The 20,051-nt window shown below is 45.8% G+C and overlaps 2 protein-coding genes across 2 annotated transcripts; one reads left to right on the forward strand and one right to left on the reverse strand.

Annotated features, from left to right (window-relative positions):
• Positions 1-596: 596 nt before the first annotated feature.
• T265_09518 (hypothetical protein) lies at positions 597-15,374 on the reverse strand (the record flags this gene model as incomplete). Its single annotated transcript, XM_009175612.1, has 11 exons — positions 597-876; positions 1,395-1,481; positions 3,827-3,937; positions 5,844-5,999; positions 7,641-7,909; positions 8,505-8,714; positions 13,530-13,737; positions 13,894-14,273; positions 14,889-14,941; positions 14,990-15,303; positions 15,345-15,374. 11 exons carry the CDS (start codon positions 15,372-15,374, stop codon positions 742-744), a joined length of 1,953 nt encoding a protein of 650 aa, XP_009173876.1.
• A 742-nt stretch (positions 15,375-16,116) lies between these two features.
• T265_09519 (hypothetical protein) lies at positions 16,117-18,491 on the forward strand (the record flags this gene model as incomplete). The annotated part of the gene is made up of 4 exons (XM_009175613.1): positions 16,117-16,258; positions 16,676-16,868; positions 17,873-18,196; positions 18,392-18,491. The coding sequence occupies 4 exons, from the start codon at positions 16,117-16,119 to the stop codon at positions 18,489-18,491; spliced, it is 759 nt and encodes a 252-aa protein (XP_009173877.1).
• Positions 18,492-20,051: the final 1,560 nt, after the last annotated feature.

Raw genomic sequence — 20,051 nt, forward strand, 5'->3', positions numbered from 1 at the left:
ACCATACACGAATGGTACTACAAATATGGAAAAGCAGTACCGCTTCGCCATTGTCAGCCAACACGCCTGATTTAATTTAAAGGGTGATTCACATTTGAGAAGTACACAAGTTAATGAACGTCCAAGTAGGTTACCACGATCTCCGAATACCGGCACCATCGTCCGATCCTGTTTTAAAATCTGCCTAGCGAAAACTGATGAAGTACCGGGTCGAGCGACAGAACGAGAACTCTAATGACAACAGTTTGCGGGCGAGATGGCTCGAGTGGTTAGAGCGCGAGTTTACTGACCGGAAGGTCCGTGGTTCAAACCTGACCTCCGCCTCTCGACTTTCCCTGTCTAGGTTTGGGCAACCTGGCAGTATCCCAGCCTTCATGCTTCTTTTGGGCGGCATGGCAGCTAGACACCGAAAGGGTGTTACAACTGAATGATTATTTCGATAGTTTGTGGGCTTAAGATACCCTGGCGTCATTTAAACGTTTGTCCTATATCCATCCCCTCGCACGAAATACAAAGAAAGCACTTCTACAAACCCAGCGAGTGAAATAGAAAAAAAGGCACCTAGACTTCATAAGTGATTAGTACGGTGAAGTCCTAAAAAGTGTTAGCTGGATATGACATAAATGCGAATAGACGAACAGATATATAGTGGACACATGATCTCTGTACACACTGAGGTTCAAACATAAAACGCCTTCTCGGATTACAAAGATCGGCGACAGGAGTGAAAATGTTAAAAAATCAAGCCGTAAATTCGGTTATTTCATCAGGAAGACTGGGCGCAAGGTCACTAATGGCTTTCAGCAGGCGACGTGCGTAATCCACATGATCCAGAGGCCTCACTTCAACCACAACAACTCGCAGTCGTTCTTCATCCTATGCAACAAAACGAGAATAAATTAAGCCTGATGACTGCAACCACAAAACGATTGTAATCTAACATAGTATGAGAGATGACGGTCATAGAAGGTTTGCAGTGGACTGTTGCCGAGACGAAAGCGTGCAGAAAGACCAGTACCATTGTGTGTGTATAAGGAAGAAAACAACATCAAGACACACGGAGCCCACCATAAGAGGATCGACACCCCACATGTGAGTGAAAACCGTATTCTACCACGTACCTGCCCAATGTAAAGCACCGCCTCAGTTGCACGAATGACGCTCTAGTTAGTTGCGATGATCGACGGGAGAAACACTACTGCTCGGATAGGTAAACGCGACATTCTCCCTCGTTATCTCCTTACTCAATGGCTTCCGACAATCTATTGAACGAAGTGGGCTTCCTTCCCTCCATAAAAATACACAATTATATCTACCAGCAGAACATGATTCAGTCAATTCAATTACAGGAATGAGTGCCGAATAGGGGCACTGACGTGCATGTAAGGACTTACGTTATAACGATCAACCTTGGCACGTAAACGAAAAACCCAAGAATTGAACACAGCATTGAGGAATATGCGCTCCAGCTGGGCTTCATCCTTGAAGACAAATGGAAGAGAGAATGACAGATTAAGAAGGCGATTGATGAAGGAAAACCAAAATGTCAATTGTCAACATCAATACATCAGTAATGAATGCATAGGGTTAACTACCACACATCTATTCTAGTCAAGTGGAAAGAAACAAACAGTCTTATATTCCCAAGGAAAGGAACCAGCAGGGACCAAGAAATGTACCGACATCTTGGAATAGAGACGACGTAAACTCATCTGAGCATCATATGAAGGTAAGACGTGGTGTTGACACGACTCCCTGTGCGAACCCCACTCTAAGTGAGTCCATCATATAACGACAGATAACTTCCCGCCGGGTGGTCCAACCAGGAAGTGACGGCATGCTTGTCATTGAGGCCGGTGACGCATGTAAGGAGAGTCACATGGACTCGAAATGGGAAAGTCCGAAGGTCATAAAACACCCAGTCTTCGTTCAGTGTCATCAAGTTATGACTTGTCCCCAGTGAAAATTTAGTCAACAAGAGGTCGGAGTTGAAAACAAAGCTTTCTTTGGTAAGCGGTAATAAAGCATGCGAAGTATACATCACACCCATCTTAACCTGGTGAATTTAATGTTCTGCCGTAATGACTCTGATTCACTACTCGTGCACTGCAACCCGCTAGCACCCGCTGTGCTGCGAAGGCACCGATACTCAAACGTTTGAATTCGTCCAGTGTCCTCGAATAGAGGGATGAGGCGAGTCCCACAACCATGAGGCAAGACTACACGGCCCTTCGAAATATATAATCGTTTAGCTGTGACACCCTTTCGGTGCCTAGCTGCCATGCCACCCAAAGGAAGCCCGAGGATCAGGTCGCTCAAACCTAAACAGGAGAAGTCGAGAGGCAGAGGTCGGGTTCGAACCACTGACCTTCCGGTCAAATAATTCACGCTCTAATCAGTGAACCAACTCGCACCCTTCAGTTTCAGTTAGATTCGCTTCCGATGACACAAATAATTCAAGTTCGCAGATGTTTCTCGAGCCCCAATAATTTGTGCACCGGTTTCTACCGTCACAGTGCAGTCACGGTTTATCCAGCTTCCTAGAAGGATAAACCAGTCAACCAACTCAGGTTAACATCACTGAAGTTTCAGAGATACGAGAAGGATTCAAAATCCTGCAGCAGTACTTTACACTTTGAAATTGAAAACGACGCCGAAACAAAGGAATATGTCTGAAGTCCTGTTTAAAGTAGACAGTGCTGATTGACGGTCATCAACTAACAAGACAATGTCATCCGCATAGTCTTTCCAGGTACAACCTCGATACCGAAAGCCTCGATTCCTTGAGGTATACACTCCGTGCTAAATTCAGCACCAAAATTGAACGAAAGTGAATCCCATCATTTGTAGAACGTCTGGACAGTTTGTTCTCAACTCTTACACGACCAGAAATATGAGAATAGGGAGCACGAGATAGATTCACAAACTTCGGGGACGCTCTCATCCATGTTATGTAGAAATAACCAATTTACAGAGACAACGATCCTTTGAAGCCGAAGGAAACCCCAGTTGTTGACCGGTAATACGTAACGTGCTGCTGAAGTAATTGAGGCAACGCATCCTGCACTTGAGCGAAACCCTGGTTGCTGCTCTCGGAATCGCGTCTCGCATACCGGTATTAGGCATCACTGTATTTTTGGAGCCTATATCCAAGTTGTAGCAGGTGTCAGGCAGACTCCTCTTTGACCTGAAAAGTCGCTTGACATATGATGACTGATTGGTTCCAGTTGTCTGAAATACGACCAGTGATCTAGACGCTGGTATACATTCTCAGTAACAGACGGTGTCCTTGATCCAGTTTTGCGGATTACCTTGAATAGCTTCCGCACTTTCTTCGTTGCACCAGCCTATTCTGTTTCCTGATTTTTCCTGTTCCACCATACCCTCTACTCATACACATACTTCCTTTGAGTTGATGTCTGGTCGAATTATGCTGCGGTCCCGAAGTAATCCAATGAAAACCTGCTGGTGGCAACAACACAGCTCGACACACATTTGACGGTAAACCAGAGGACAAGGTGCAAGTAAAGCTTCAACCGGGGGCGCTAAAGTTTGGAGAATAGCATGCGGTCAAAATGTGACAAGATACCGGTGTAACAGGCGAAACACTAACACAGTATTAACTGTCTTTCAAAATAAAGGCAACAAATTTAGGAACCAAGTTCTGGCTGGTGGCTAAGACACAAAGCTTTAATATCCTCGTTGTCTCGGACCGGACCTCGAAACTAGAAACCGTTTCGGAGCTATCAAACGATATGACGGAAGTGAACTATGAGAACGCAGACGGACCACTTTAAGCATGTGGGATGGCCGGAACAAAACTCACCTGTGACTCTTTCATTGCGCCCAGGCTGTCTGCACTTTGTCCAAGCAACTGCTCAGCAGCCTCCTGAAAACACGTGATCCACAGATCCCCAGTCAGGTCTGCAATCTTGGCCTGTAAAAAATTGAACTTATGAGTGAGAAGCCAAAATTCCTAATCCATAATCAAACTATCAGTTAGCTACTAATGGAAAATGTGCACCGAAGGGGAAACAGTAAATGGTGCTATTGACAAGCCACGATAACTTCCAAAGTTCAACAAAAAAGCAACAATCAGTACCGAGGTAAATACTATTTGCAAGTTATATGTATGCGACCACGGAAAACTGGATGCCGTAATTAGAAGAGTGTAGGTTCAAGAATGTAGATGTTTGTAGATGACTAGGACAAGAGGAATATCGTGTTTCCCATAGCCCCAGTAAGAAAAACAGCAATTGCATGTGTCTGGTGGACCCGTAAATCAGTTCAGTCCAACCCAAAAACCATGCATCGAAGATCAGTGGTTCCAGCTGCTACAGCTCCGTTCAACGGGGGTTAAGAGAACATTGGAATGACAGCCACAAGTTAGAGGAGATGGCCCAATCTATGCATGGACGACCGATGTAACTTTGTTCAGCGAAGGTAATAGCTCTGATTCAGGAACAATATTGGCTGCATGACACAGCTATACCTACCAGAGTTATTAGCTATCAGTCAGTCCGGTCCTGATTCGGGATGATGGCACTTACTAAAGCGACTCAGTGGACCGGTAGGAGCTTTCATGCTTTGCTAAGTTATGGGCTAACCACCTCTGGGTCGTCTCTGTCCTATATAGGGCTGGGCGAAACGGGTACTATGAGGTAATCAGTCCTGTGGCATACGAAACACATGGAGTTCAGCCATCTAATCTATCGAGGGAGAGCTAACTTCTCCGAAGACTATTTGGCGTACTTAACATACTTATCTGATCCGTTCAACGGGATAAGGTCGTCAAACATAGTCTCCGAAGATCTGCACGCAATGATCACGTCTCTGACCCAAAAAGTAGAATAAGGCGGACCGCCACACTGTACACTCTACCCTTGGTAGTCCACTGATGTCAAGTAGACGCCCCGAATGTTGGCGGTCGGCTGCTCTGGCCTTCCCCATTCGAGAAGTGATTTCGTCCTTCACAGGTCAGCGAGGACTTATGGAGCTACCCAGAGAGACGACCCATGTATACACTCAGTTGACGGATAGGTAGCACGATGTAAAAATTGGTCTCCATATAGAGGGACTAAGTTCGAGAAATAAATAAGACATCACATCCAATTTCATTCTTGCAATAGAGTATCGATGAGGGACACCACAGTATGAATGGGGGCGTAAACATTCATAAGATGGACTGGAGGGATTTGAACACGAGCCTGAACACATGGTGGCAGAAAGCGCAGGATGAAAAGCCGCCTAAAGCAAGCACCTTTAAGCACGCCTGAGCCAACCCCTGATAAAGGGTAGAAAAACAATGTACACCTGTTTCACCTCGTTTCGAAACAACCAATCTATTTACACCAGACGATAATGGGCTTCGAGCCAGTTCGCCAATTCAGCTATGAGACGCAGCTAACTGATGACCGATACAGTTAAGCTTCAGCAAACGTGATGAAGAAAACAATCACGTGGGGTTTTGACACACAAGGAAAGTTACCCGTCATCACAGCGCCACAAGATAAGCTCCTTTGCACCCCATCGGGTATAACTAAAATACAACCATAACGCCTGTCGAACACTCGTCACCGAAAATTCAGGCACTTACACGTGACATAAAGAAACCAAAGGGAAAACCCACGCGACTGGCTCTATGTTCATTATCAATGTGGAAACGGAAAAGATTTCCCACGACACAACGAAAGCCAAATTATTTAGAATTTACAAGTTTAGCAAAAAGTCTGTCTGGATTTCCACATTCACATGAAGCTTATGATGGAAATAACGCTCACGAAAGCGACGGTAGGTAAATGGCAAAGATACAAAGGGCGACAAACAGGAAATGACAAACATACCGCCAGAAGCAACCTCCATTTGCAATTGTTCGTCTCGCGCCCGCACTTTTCACATCGATACATCCCGTGACCAGTATCGATAACCTTCTTGTTGCAACCCTCCGTAGGACATGCTTGGTACATAAAGTTTTCTTTCTTGAGAAATACAACTGTGCTCTGAAAATCGGTCATAAATCCAGAAAATCACGAGCAAAGCTGACTAAGATACATTGAATTCAACAACCTGATGGCGGACACGTCTAAAAATTAGGCACCCTAAAACATCGGAGAACAGACTAATCACATTCATCTTGACGGGACCAAGCGTGTCTGACGAGCAGACCGTGAAAGGTATGGGTTCATGGAAACGGAACATGCTAAGAAGCATTGGCTATTTCAGTCGCAAGTTTGCTAACGGCATTGTTTTACTTCACAGCTCCCGTCCTCTCATCCGAAGCGGCACATTTCCCTTTAATGTGGACTAACCCAAATAACCACAGTAGGATAGGAGGGAACAGACCATATAGGCGCCGATACCACAAACAATGCAATCATTTAGATCCAAACTGCATTATTTTCACGTTGGGCACAGGGTCATCCCGAGATTTCGTGATAAAGAGAACAAGATATAATAAACCCATTGTTAATAAACATTAATGAAATCACCCGAATCAAAATCACGACTGTACAGTCTGTCTTGTTAAATTGGACTACGAACCGCACTCAGTTGACAGCTCGTTCACCCATTCTATCGAATATCCCTTGAACTGCACCCCACGAACACGGAAGGGGGTGCAGCAGTGAGGAATTAGTGCCACCACTGATGTTGGATGCGCCGTGTGAGCCGTACTAAAATCGAACCGACAACACAGCACAAGACGACACTTCGTTTTGCACGCGGCTTCATTCAGGCCATAAACCCTTGTGGTGTTATTTCGATGGGCTTTCCATGAAAATCGACCCAGTGCGGTGAAACCAACATTTTTGTTTACAGCTTAAACAGCGTCAAATAACTCAGCAGCAAAGTTGTTTTACAATACATTCGATATTTTACTAAGGAACCCAGAAGTTGAAATGTTATCAAGTTAGAGGATCCACAAACCAAGAGTGGAATCTATGCTCCAACTTCTGACCGGTAACCTACACATCAACACATGTGCCATTAGCGACTAACAAACGCAAGGAACTAGTGAGTTTTGGTTGTCAGTCATGATTCGGGCAAAGAAAACAGTATTTGTCACCGTCACCTGCATCAGCTCCTTCGGAAGGTATCAAAAAGGCCAGTCGCGCATCCAGGTGGTTCAGTAGATAGCGCTTTGCTCAAATAATGGGTATAACTGGGCTGGAGTCACTGCGGGCTTCTTCGGCTTGGCTACAATCTGCGTAAACAAATCTGTATACCCACTTTCAAAACAAGCGTTGTGGCGATGTTATGTGTTTCCAATGGCACCTTTCAACTGTCAGCTGGTAACGAAAGAAGCCCAGCTTGTCAGGGCTGGAGTCTTCATTTGTGATGACGACGCCCCTGCCTCGTCCTCAATTCTCCCCGTTTTCCTACACAGTGTCGACTCTATTTGCTATGCTTCCATTCCCTATTACTATTTTTCATTCGTAAAAACCAATCATAAAGCCCAGAAGCCCGGCTTAAATCTCACAGTGACGACGACGCCCACGATTGTGAAAACTAGTGTTTGGGCCAAAAGTGACGACGATGATCCCTTCGGTAAACGTGTACATACGCCAACAAAAATAACACGCTGCGAAATCATGATAGAATGACTGGTAAAGCAATAAACATGAAATACGAAGAGTTCTCACCTTGCATGTGAAGAAGTCAGCCTTTGCGTGCGTACCAACTCCAGATGTTTTAACGTCTTGAATCAAATTCCATCCTCCAAGACAACCAGCAGTAGAGCCAGGCCCTGCCAAATCTCCCCCACTACCCGAGCCAAGCATCTCGCTTTTATACGTATCGAAACTGGCTTTGTGACCTTCCAGTTCGTACCAGCCTTTTAGTCGGATTGCTTCAGGTACATTGGTTGGTGACACCAGGACGGATGAAGTAGAACTTACGGAAAGAGAACGTCCTGGGAGAAAAAATCAGGTGTGATGGAGACAGTGAAGGCTTAGTCTACAATGAGAGTAATTTTCTGCGAGGGAAAGTCGTATAAATCACAGGCCTCCAATAAAAAGTAGGCTTATGAACGGGTAAAAAAAACTCGGTTTGTCCAAATCACTTACTCTTCTAGTTGGTATATCCAGTTCAGAGCTTTAGACGTTGACGTTAGTGATGACAGAACACAAAAGCGTATTGCGGGTAGGACAGAGTACAATATAATACACCTAATCTGCGTATAATGCCCAGCCCCTGGAGGGGGCTTGGCACTCAATATTCAATCAGTGACTAGCGTGGCATATACCTTGCTAGTTACGACGTCCAATTTCGGAAACTTAGCCGGGAGAGGTTAAACTGGACATTGGTTTTGTGCAAGCACAGATGTTGGTGCGTAGTCAACAAACAGTAGTAGCTGCCTTATGCCTCATGATGTCGTAGAATCAGGAAAGTAGTGAAGAACTGTTCAGCAACCTAACGAGTAGCCTACCAAATCAAAAGTACGTCAGAAGTACTTCACTCAGGAGACTTAACGTCCGCGGAGTAGTTAGCACATTGGATAAACTCACCATTAAAGTCAGATACTTTGGCGCCTTTGACAACAATCACCGGATGGTGTGAGCCATCGAAACTGGAAGCCTCATCGCCCCACAGTGTTAAGCGTACGAGGCACCTAGAACTATCAACGAGACCAAGCTCCCGTTTGCGGAGTTCTCGCTGAGAAGCTTTCGCCATGATGGTTTGTACCTCACTGGTGTCGTGGACAACCCCAACGACATCTGTAATGTGGTGGGTAAAGGAAGAAATTGTTTTTAGCAGAAACACTACAAAAAACAAGGGTGGCAGGGTCGGGTTCCCGATCTCATCGTCGATAGCGAATGAAAATGACTTTTATTAAACACTTCGATGAGGATGGTTCTTGGCGAGGACATCTGACATGAAGCATGTTGTGCGCTCCATCCGCTTAGGTAATGAGCTACATCCAAGTGTTTCGAACAGCTCGTGTAAGAACAGAATGGGATATTTCGAATTGTAGGTACGCTGGAATTTTGGTGCCACTGTGTGTTGGTGACCGATACCTACTGGCGCAATGAAAAAAAAACCATATAACAGCCATCATCACATGCATTCAGGGTACTTTTGTACCATCTAATTAAACGAAAGTAACAGTAAGCGCAAACGGATTCATCATGCACACTTTGTCAGGAAGTTGCACTGCGTTATTCCACAATGCAGTTTAATTATTTTCAGTCGGACATCTTCCAGTAAATGGTGTGCGTGCAATCCAGGATTAAATGACGGCCAAGCAAAGCCAGGTCAAGTCACAAGCAGCTCATCGATATTTCGGGATATTGTGTAAGTAGCGATCAAGAAAACAACAATTTCCGGTGACAGTCGGTTGGTAAGTCTAGGCTGATGAATAACAATTCAAGGCTGTAGTGTATCCTTTGGGAGGGTGGGTTAGGTAGATTGATCACCTATTCGGGGAACCAGAAAGTGCTTCTCCTTCGGGTATAGGGGTTTTCATCTCCTAACTATAAAATATTCAATGATGCCAAAATCACCTTAAATAGTATCCTCTCAGGAGGTTCATAGTGGGGATGGGGTATTGCATATAAGGACTACTCAACTGTGCCGTCTTCCTAGTGTGAGGCAGGAGCTAGTCCTAGCTAGATAAAGTAATATGGGCAGCGTACTTCCAGAGTGGCTTGAAATGGGATCCTATCCAAAGTCGGTGGCTTGACTATAAATTAGGGGAAGTTTGGTGAGACGGTTCGAATGGTTCGAATTTTGAGGAACGCAACTCATGAAAAGTATAAGGGTTGAGTTGATGCTAACAAATCCACGCCCAGACATGGGTAGTTAAAATGTAAGGGCTACTTTCAGACATTCTTGCCAAGTACTTATGCATCAAACTTTGAACCGCGCCACCGAATTGAGGTAAAGTGGAAAATACGAGCGAGCGTATACTAGAGGATGTCCCCGAAGTATGTACACAAGGCTCCTACCAAATAAGTTAATGGACAGAGTTCTGATAAGCAGTCTCCTGGTCAACTGGGTTGGGACAAGGATGGTAACAAGTTTTTTAAAAGATAGGTTACTGTTGGTAATGTTTTGGAATATTGGTAGCTCGGGTGTATTGGTTGGTAATTGATCAGGTGGCTGTTGATCTGTTCGCCGAGCTTGGCAATTGATTTGCAAACGTTTCGTCACCATTCGAGGAGACATCTTCAGTGCGCTGTTGGTTGGGTAGTTCCTCTCTTCGTGCCTGCGTTTATATAGTCTACAAAGAGCAGTCTTTGCGCTGTAACCTGGATTCTGATTGGCCCGTTCTTGATCTGTATTGCGGCGTGGTCGGCTTATCTGTTGGTTTGTGGCGTGCCTCCTCGAATGGTGATGAACCGTTTGCAAATCAATTGCCAAGCTCGGCGAACAGATCAACAGCCACCTGATCAATTACCAACCCATAGGTTACTGTTGCAGTCACGCCAACCACCGATACGTTGAGGTCAGGCTTTGGAGTCAAAAGCTCTGAAAGAGGATCTTAATAATTCTTCTGTCCATATCTGGGCTCCATTGCATATTTCAGTCTACATACAACCACGAACTGCATGACCAGGTGTCCCTTCATATCCAATAAGTCGCGAGATGATGTCAGCCGGGTAGCATTATTCATCGCATACAGCAGGGCGGACAACCGAAAAAACTATGATCGCCGATGCCTCTCATCTTCATTCATTATTTTGGACGACATCCCTTCTGAATTTCATCACTTCTGAGGGCACAGTAAGAGAAGTCCTGTGGGCGTATGCCGTCAGCCGAGTTCAGCACATCCAGTAATGTGATACAATGCTTATTTCTTTCACCAATCTTCTTCAACTTTGTTATTGATAGACTGATTGAGGCATCTCCGCCAACCTCCGAAATCTCGGGGACCGAAATGTTCCCGAGGTGTTTTCTCACGTTTCCTCTCTCAGATCCCGAACGATATCAATTTTTCTAAATAGTCTAACTTCTGTCACATCGTTCGGCATACTATTCACACCTGTGAAGTGTAAACTGCTGCTCCGAGACCGAGTGGGCTTAAACCCAAACCTCATGCTTGCAGACGAGCCAATCGACGGGGTGGACAAATATGTCAACGTGGACAGTTCCGGTGGAATGAATGGAGACAGGATCACTTCTCAAATAGGGAGAGACAGGACAGCTTTTGTCAAACTCCGACACGTGCGACGCCGGCGTGACGTCAGTTTGTTCGTCAGAGTACAGGCTGTGACGGTGGCACCCATACTGTTTTATGGATAAGAACCTTTGTCCTACGCCCACATGATGTACGAAAATTCTCGGTGGCTCCGAAGCATTGGACGGGCCTGGTTGGACCATCAAATCAGCAGTGTTGAGGGATCAGGTGAGGTGTCAGATGGTTTTAGGAAGGAGAAACTCTCTCAAGATGGATGGACAAGCTTCATACTTTACGTTGGCTAAGGCATGCACTTCGTCTATCAGAGGACCATCTACATCGTAGCACTCTTTGATCAGTCATGGAATAGACTGAGGTGAAGTATGAGGATACTAACCAGTAAACTCAGTCGGGTCGACACGCTGTCTCCCTGGATGGGGACTCAACTCGGCAATGGTCGATGATACTACTAGACGATGTTTGATCACGCAGTCACTGGCACTCCTGCACCAAAGCTGTCACCCACAATACGTACTTGCACAGATTCCCGTTTTTTTCAAACACCTAGACCAATGCAACACCAACTAACTGATTATGTTATCGCCTTCAATGCCTGGCTGTATTTATTTTACTGTTCCATCTTCCGTTGATCGAAACCGTAGTAGTTGGAATCAGTGTATCCTTGGAACATGGTTTATAAGTGAACTGAAGTGAATTACCGGTGGACTCGTCGAAGATCTGCGGTATACGTTACATCATTTTTTTTACTGCTCCACTCATCCATTCGTTGATCGGTTTATGTAGAGTAAGTGGCTCAAGCTCGCTCCATCTCTTCATCCTGTTTACGGCACCGCGTTTTCATGCTCTTTAGTGAGCTCTTGAATCACTGACGTTTGATGGCTTTCCTCTCTGTATCTTAAATAGGATTCACGCGAGCATAGCTTCGCGAATTCAACGATAAGGACTTTTGGACCAACATTATGTTGGATTGTAGGCAAGTGTAGGTTTCGGGATGTTCGAGGAAACGCGGTGTGGTTAACTAGTTATCTAGATTAACTGTCTTTGACCTGGATAAGTACGAAATATCGTCCAAATAACTTGAGAGCAGATGTCTATGTCACTTTCATATACTCATATACTCATATACTCGCTTTTCATATGCTACCCATACACTACGGCACGGTTGAGCTCAAGCGAGGATGCTAGTAGGAACGGAAAAGAATCTCTCTACGGGTAGCCAGCGACAATGCGATCGATCCAAGTCCTTTCTTGGGTGGCATATCATGAATGCACCATGTTGACGATTGTAATGACGTCCGCTAGAGACAGTTGTTGGACTGCACACACATTTAAAAGGCGGTCCTCATTATCACCTGTAATGTCATAGATTTCATGCCGACCAACGAGGTGGTACTTACTACATGTATGTCCCAAGTGTGCGTTCAAACCTCCGGCCAACGCTATGGCATGCATTCTCGCACTCATCCAGAGATCATCCTTCCTGTCATCGAAAGTTCGGCTGGTCGGCGCAAACGGCACAAACAGCATATTCTGCCTTTTAATTCAGAGCTATTCCAACGCTAGACCAAACAGTTGTTAAAACTGCTGGTTCACTAAAGAACCGAAGATGACATTGGTGGGCTCCTTGTTGAATGAGAGTCCCAGCAAGTGATGGCACTGTAAGCATGAAGGCGAGTTGGTGACAAGCAGCGTATTGTAACATTGAGACATTCCTAGGATCGAGACAAAGCCCCTCTATTGCCTGATCCGTCTTAGTGTGCGAACGCTGTAAGCTGTCAGAAGGGAAGTATAGTACAGATTCACCAAACTAGAGGACAACGAGGCGGTTGGAAAAGCGGATCGAGAGGGTTCAGAGCTTTCTGTATTGGAGTAAAAGGTAAATGACCGTGAAAAGTTGTTTGATCAGTCCCGTTCCGGAGGCTGCGCTTCTTATCAACTGGCCAATTTGAACTGTACCATAAATCCAGCAGTCGGTCGCAACGTGACTCAATTCCAGCGAGTCTGAGATGGTTTGGCGCCCCTACCCAGGAATATTTCTATTCTGTGACGGAAGTAGCTGTTATGCTAATAAGAACAGATAATTAGGCCATCGGCATCTACACTGCTGGCGTTGTTAGTTAAAGACTACCTACAAACACAAAAGTTCCATTCATGGGGAGGCCCACGTGGAGACCAAACGATGACAGAATAAACAGGAAGGTAATGAAACAACGTGGAACTCGTTTCCGGCCAGATAAGGCGTTTACCATGAGAGACGGAAAATGATTAGAAGCCAGAGAATAACTCAGATTAAACTGAGGACAGGCGTCGCTGGATAGTAAAGCTGAGATTCTAATCCCAAAAGTACTCGTAACTAGTGTAACGACCAAGATGAAGTGTCAAAAAACCTTACCGACAAATGAACCAGGTTCGCATGTATCCAGTTTGCCTATGGATACAAAATTAAAGTGCGTCTCTGGTAGAGCAGTAATATCTTCGTCCTCACACGGGATTATTTGCGAATCCGCATTTAGAGTCATTTCATAGTCGTTGTTCGTCGTATTGAACTGCTTATTGGCAGCTTTCAAATTCGCTCGGGTCACGTAGTAAGCCTTGTTGACCTGAAATAACAAGATCAATAGAACTCATTCTAGATAATTATCAACAGATGGAACGACGAGGAATAGGCATAATTTTATAAAGTACACTCATGAGAAAAGGAATGGAATAAATTGAATAGGCAAGTGAAAAGAACATAACCCATCGACATGGCTCACCTCAATCATGTCGAAAAATTTATCAACCTCCGCGTTGAACGCTGTCACGCGAATCTCACCACTCTCATCAACAAGGGTAAAGTTGAACAGTTTCCCATCACGACCCTGCTTATTCCACGTACGAATTGATGACTTTTGGGAAACACGCGCGCGCACCGTCCATCGGTTTTGGTAGGGGTTTAAGCTCTGGATGGGGAACACTTTAGGCATTCCAGAACCAGGAGTCCCGGGCGTCGACGGATGCCCACCAGGAAAGGGTCCTGTTGAGGATTTCGGAGGTGTCACAGGCGTACTGGTCGGCGTCATAGCGGCTGGTGGTTTCACAGCTGATGGCGCCGACACATTCTCAGATACTGCGCGAAAGGGAGGCCGGCTGGTATCTAAGGGACAAAAAGAGGGTGAAATGCACCCAAGGTGAACCCCATCAGTCCACACGGTAATGTACGCTTACGTGTGAGCCAGGCCGGTCACTGTATGTATTGACAATAATAAGTGAAATATCGAATGAATTAATCAACGGAGACCGGCGTTCCCTGTTACAATATTGCATACCGCTAATTTTCGCATGCCATAACTGTGATTTGGCAAGGTGACTAGTCTGTGGGTCACTTGATTCGAAAATCTATAAAGGAGACAAACTATTCAGACTACATAGTTTACAATGCAGGAGAAATGAGTGTCCATGTTTACAAGAAGTAATGGGAAGACACTCATTTCAATAGGGAACAACAAGACTACATCGGGCGAAAGCGATGAACGTGGAACAAGCCAAATGGTCACTACAGATTTACTCAGTGAACAATTGCACAGTTTTTGGCTGCAACCACTTACGATGAAGGAGGACAGGATGAGATACAGCTAAAGAAATTCAGGGATCGGAAACCTCACCGGGACAATTACCGACTGTAGTAAAGCAGAAAGCTTTGGTTTGCACATATGGGCCGGCAGCTGACTCTCCGATCGACAGACCATGGTAGACTGTGAAATTCACTAACCTGTTTCATGCTGGACACCGAGGAGTTCAACATCCAGTACAATCAGAACATATCTGGAAGAAAGTGGTAGCTTATCTCGAACCGAGAGGTAGATAGCTTACTTGCTGTTTTGCACAACGTTGCACACATACTTCTTGATACGAACGACGGTGTCGTTAACCAAATTTCCGTTCTCTATCAAGTGGTTCAACTGAGTAGCAAGCATAGCGACTGGAACAATAGGATAGAATTTGCACACAAACATACACGAGTGTGTTTTGACGCCATCGGAAAGGAGCAATCGGTAGCGATTCTGCCCGCCACTTTCACTAGGGACAGCCTTATAACCCTGGTGGGAAAACTGACGAAAGTCGAAAAAGAAACTCACTAGCACTTTCAGAATGGGTTCGTCCACAGTTTTTCCTGAATTTATCAACTAGACAAGGTATATACTCTGAAGTATGAACACAAACTCACGTCAATCGCACCCGCCGTGAGTTTATGCATTTCGATCAGGTGGTAAGTAGGAAGGAGAAGGGAATGTGGAGGGGCGCTGAAAAAAAGGTATGTCATCGTTTTTGAAAGTCACGTTAGAAGTATGATAGAGGGACAGTTGCCAGTGATGGCCAGCTGTTGGAGACGGAGCATCAGACTAATGAACTAAACACTAATACATGGCGGTCTAGAAGAAATCACACCACTTCTTTCTCTCTAGGAATAGCTGGCAGCGGAAATGAATTTTCCTGTCAATTGGTTCAAGCAGTCCGTCCTAGCCACCTCGCTCTCTACTTCCCGAAAAACTAAACTGCGTAGGTGACCACTTTAATAAAGATGGAAATTCAGTGGTACTTGAAATCCGCCTCTTTCTACTAATTAGGTACTATTTCCAGCACATCTTTCTAAGTTGGTTTCAACATCCCGATTCCCATAGTGAACATATGTAATCGACTCTTTCAGTTGGGTACTGGTGTAACGAGACAAGAAATAGAGGTCCAGTTACAACAGTTCTCAGAAAGGATTTATATTCACACATTAAAAATATAAAGTCCCTTATTTAAATTTGGCTCTTAATCACGCTAGTGATTGGAATATCTTGCTAACTTTGAAAACGCTGCAACGACATTTGATGCTCCTTTCATCTACCATGATATTGTGTGACACTCAACTGCTTTTGAATTTCTTCAGCTGTGCTAATTGACCCAGAGTGCTCTTTTAACCACCGCGGAAGGATGAAGATAGTTCGAATCATATGTTGGAGCGTTATCGCAGCCTTCGCACGAATGGTGTTAACAATCTGGACAGCTTAGTCGTTTCCGATACCAGCGGCTCTCAAAGCTTAATTGAAATGCGTTGGACCAAGGAGGCTCGCCGCGATAGTTTGTTTGGAAACGGTCAGTTCGCTCACTTTTCACAGGGAAACACTTCCACAGAATCCCAGGCGAGTTGCAGCGCATAGCAAGCATCGCCATCCGGGGGAATGAATGATAGCCTAGCTCATCATCATGTCATATAGGGACGCGGGTCAACGTCTCGCAGTATGATATACGCTCGGACACTTATGCCTCCCCGACAAAAATTAGATCGTCCATTAAAGATTTAGTGCCTTCACGCTGATTCTGCGTTTAGATATCGTGTCGTCCTTCACATACCGGGGTCCGGTATACGGTTTCCGTAATCGATCTAGCATTATATCAGACTTCATGGGCCAGGCCAAAAATAACCTGGGCCAAGCGTCAAAAGAAAAACGTAAGCAAGGCTAGCCACGTAACACGGACAGAGTGTACCGTTGCTATGCGGACGGGATTCAGACTTAGAAGCGTTCAGTCCTAATCCTTCAGATGATAGCTTCGCAAAATTCGCCTTACAGCCAGGCACATTTAACTGTGGTTCCTTTCGTACTAAACAGGATTACCAAAGCAAAGGCCAAGTTGTTTTGCAAGTCATTGCAGTGATTATTGATGATCGTTTAGCTGTAACACCCTTTTGGTGCCTAGCTGCCATGTTACCTGAATGAAGCACGAGGATTGAAATACTTCCCGGTTTCCCATGCCTAGATAGGGAAAGTCAAGAGACAGGTCGGGTTCGGATCACGGACCCTCCGGTCAATAAATTCGCGTTCTAACCACAGAGCCGTCTCTCAATGATTAGTAGCACAAAACTAACCTGTCTCACGATGGTCTAAACCCAACTCACGTTCCCTATTAGTGGGTGGAAAATCACACGCTTGGTGGATCCTGCGCCACAACGCCAGGGAGAGCCAACACCGAAGGATCGTAAAGACGTTGCTACGAAGGTTCGGTCAAGCTAGTTATCCCTGTAGTGACTTTTCTGAGGCCTCTTGCTTCAAGCTACAAACAGCAAAATCAGACCTTTACCATTTTACTCTATGCTAGGTTTCCATTCTGGCTGAGCTCGCCCTGGGGCACCTGCGTTACTATTAGACAAATGTACCGCCCCATCAGAACGGATCGCACATCGCATCCAGACTCAAACGCCGCGACCGAAGTCACGACTCATCTGGTATGACCAAGATACCGACACCCTGAGCGAAACCACACATGCCGGCATGTGCATAGGACCAAAATATTGTTCCCGTTTTACTGCATAAGCAAAGGAACGTTGACGGTAGTGGTATTTCACTGGCGACAAGCCGGAGCCCATCTCCCACTTATTCTACGCCCGTCATGTCGCAAAGTCGGACTAGAGTCAAGCTCAGCAGGGTCTTCTTCCCCTGCTAATTCTGTCAAGCCCATTCCCTTGGCTGTGATTTCGCTAGATAGTAGATAGGGACAGTAGGAATCTCGTTAATCGATTCATGTACGCCATTAATTAGATGACAAGGCATTTGGCTACTTTTAGAGAGTCATAGATAATTCCGCCGTTAACAACCCTCCCACCCCCGCTTCATTGAATTTCTTCACATTGACATTCAGAGCATTGGGCAGAAATCACATTGCGTCAAAACCGGTCAGCGGGCATCACAATGTTTGGCTTTAATTAGACAGTCGGATCCCCTGGTTCGGGCCAGTTCTGAACGAGCCGTTGAGCGCCAAGCGAGGGAAGCAAAGCTGCCAACACACACACACAGTTGCCCATCCACACTGCCGGCAAAGCAAAACTACAGCTGAAATTGCCGCTGATCGGCCTGGTCAGAGTCCAGTAATTCCATTAACCACATCCACTGAAGCGGACCAACACGTACCTGATTCCAGCCCATTTTGCTCAGTCGTCAGAGGAATCCTTTTCCCGAAGCTGTCGACTTCCCTTGAATACGTTGTTCAGTTGCCAGAAACTGTTTATCTTGGAGACTTGACTCGGATATGGGTACGGTCTACCACCTTTCCTCTTTGTTATTTTCTTCTTTGTTATTGATATGCTGCTTGAAATTCCTCTGCCTGTCCCGGAAACCTAGGGAGCCGAAATGCTCCCGAGAAGTTCGCTCACAACAATGAGTATGTATACTATTTTAAATAACATAACTCTGGCATACGTCTGGCACGCGTTTCGTACCTGCATATCTAAAGTGCTTGCACAAGACGGGATGGGCTTGCAGGCGAGCCAATCAACGTAGTAGATAAACCTGTTTGCCTGGACAACTGTATAAGTTCCAGTGAACTGGCTTGAGATGAGATTACTTCTCCAATCGGAAAGGCCCGGACGGCTTTTGCCAAACTCCGACACCTATGATGCCGACGTGATGTCAGTTTGTTTGTGAGGGGCAGAGTTTAGACTGCGGTGATGCGATCCATAATGCCTTGTCGATCAGAAACATGGCATCAACGCTCAAAAGATATAAGAAAGATGTCAACTTGAGCATCGGTGCCTCCGGAGCATTGGCCAGGTCTGGTGGGAACGTCAAATTAGCAATGCTGATGCAAACCAGATGGAAGAAGGAACTCACTCGCGATGGATGAGTTACTCAAGCTCCATAGGCTACGCTGGTTATAATATATACCCCACACGCCAGAAGACCGTCGCCTCACAAATCTCTTTTTGCCCAGCCCTGTGCTGAGTGGAAGCCACCGAGAGGTGGACAGTGCATGAGCTGGCAACGAATTACGAAAACACTAACCAGTAAACTTAGTCGGGTCGGCAACTGTAGCCTCCTTGGATGGGGCTGTACCCACCAATGGTTTATGGCATAGTCAGAAATGGCCCAATCGCGCAATGGCGCTGGTGCATCAGGGTTATCGCCTTCAGTGCGTCTTAATCATCGTCGACGGCATGACATCGGTGTTCAACACCGATGCTTCACTATCGTACAATGAGTCACTTGAAGGCCTTATTATGAAGAAAAGAATGAAGGTGGACGGGAAAGGAACTTAGTGCTACAACCATTCCGACGTGCCTACACCTCCATACACTCATTCAGCCAGTCTGGATAGAAACTGACAAGGTCGCCAGTGTTATCGGTTGGCAGCCACATCTTGGAGTGTCTGCAACTAGGACCAGTGGGGATCACGCGGTCCCAATACTTGTACACTGATACTCCGCCCCGAGGACAAATTTGAATAGGGTCGTCAAACCATGGGATAGACCGGTGATGTTCCTGCCGGTCGATGGTTGATGACACCACGAATGAAGCGCCACAGGATCTCATCTTACTCTAAACAAGCCAAACCTTTTTCACTTCGTCGCGACCAATGACTCGCCCACATGTTACACTTCCCAGTCCATGTTTCAAGACAGGTGAGATGGACAATCTAAAAAATCGTTCGGCTGTAGCACCCTTGCGGTTCCTAGCTGCCATGACACCCGTCATCATCATCATCATCATTGTCAGCTGTAATAACCGCGTACTCGTCGTACAGTGGTTGTAGCTGCCGCAGTTTCGTTCACCGATGATTTGGGGGGAGGGGTAGGTAGCTGTGCATTGCAGGCGGGAGCTGATGCGTACATACAGCACTGTCAATGGATTGTCAAGAGGGGGGGTGGAAAAGGAGCTATGCATTAAACGCAATGGCTTGGATGCACGAGCGCCATTGAGGGCGCGACTGGGCCATGTCTGATAATGTCTCTAGCCATTGATTTGGCCCGTCTCGGGGTCCCCAGCCAGGAAGACGGCAGTGACCAGCGCAGCTGAGTTTGCTGGTAATGGCTTTCATACTTCGCTGCCAAGTCATTGTTTGACCGCCTCTGGCTCTCTTACACCCTTCACGTGGTTGTGCGAAAAGAGCCCTTCGA

This window comes from Opisthorchis viverrini (genome assembly GCF_000715545.1).
Source record: "Opisthorchis viverrini unplaced genomic scaffold opera_v5_279, whole genome shotgun sequence".
In the NCBI taxonomy this organism is placed as follows: domain Eukaryota; kingdom Metazoa; phylum Platyhelminthes; class Trematoda; order Opisthorchiida; family Opisthorchiidae; genus Opisthorchis; species Opisthorchis viverrini.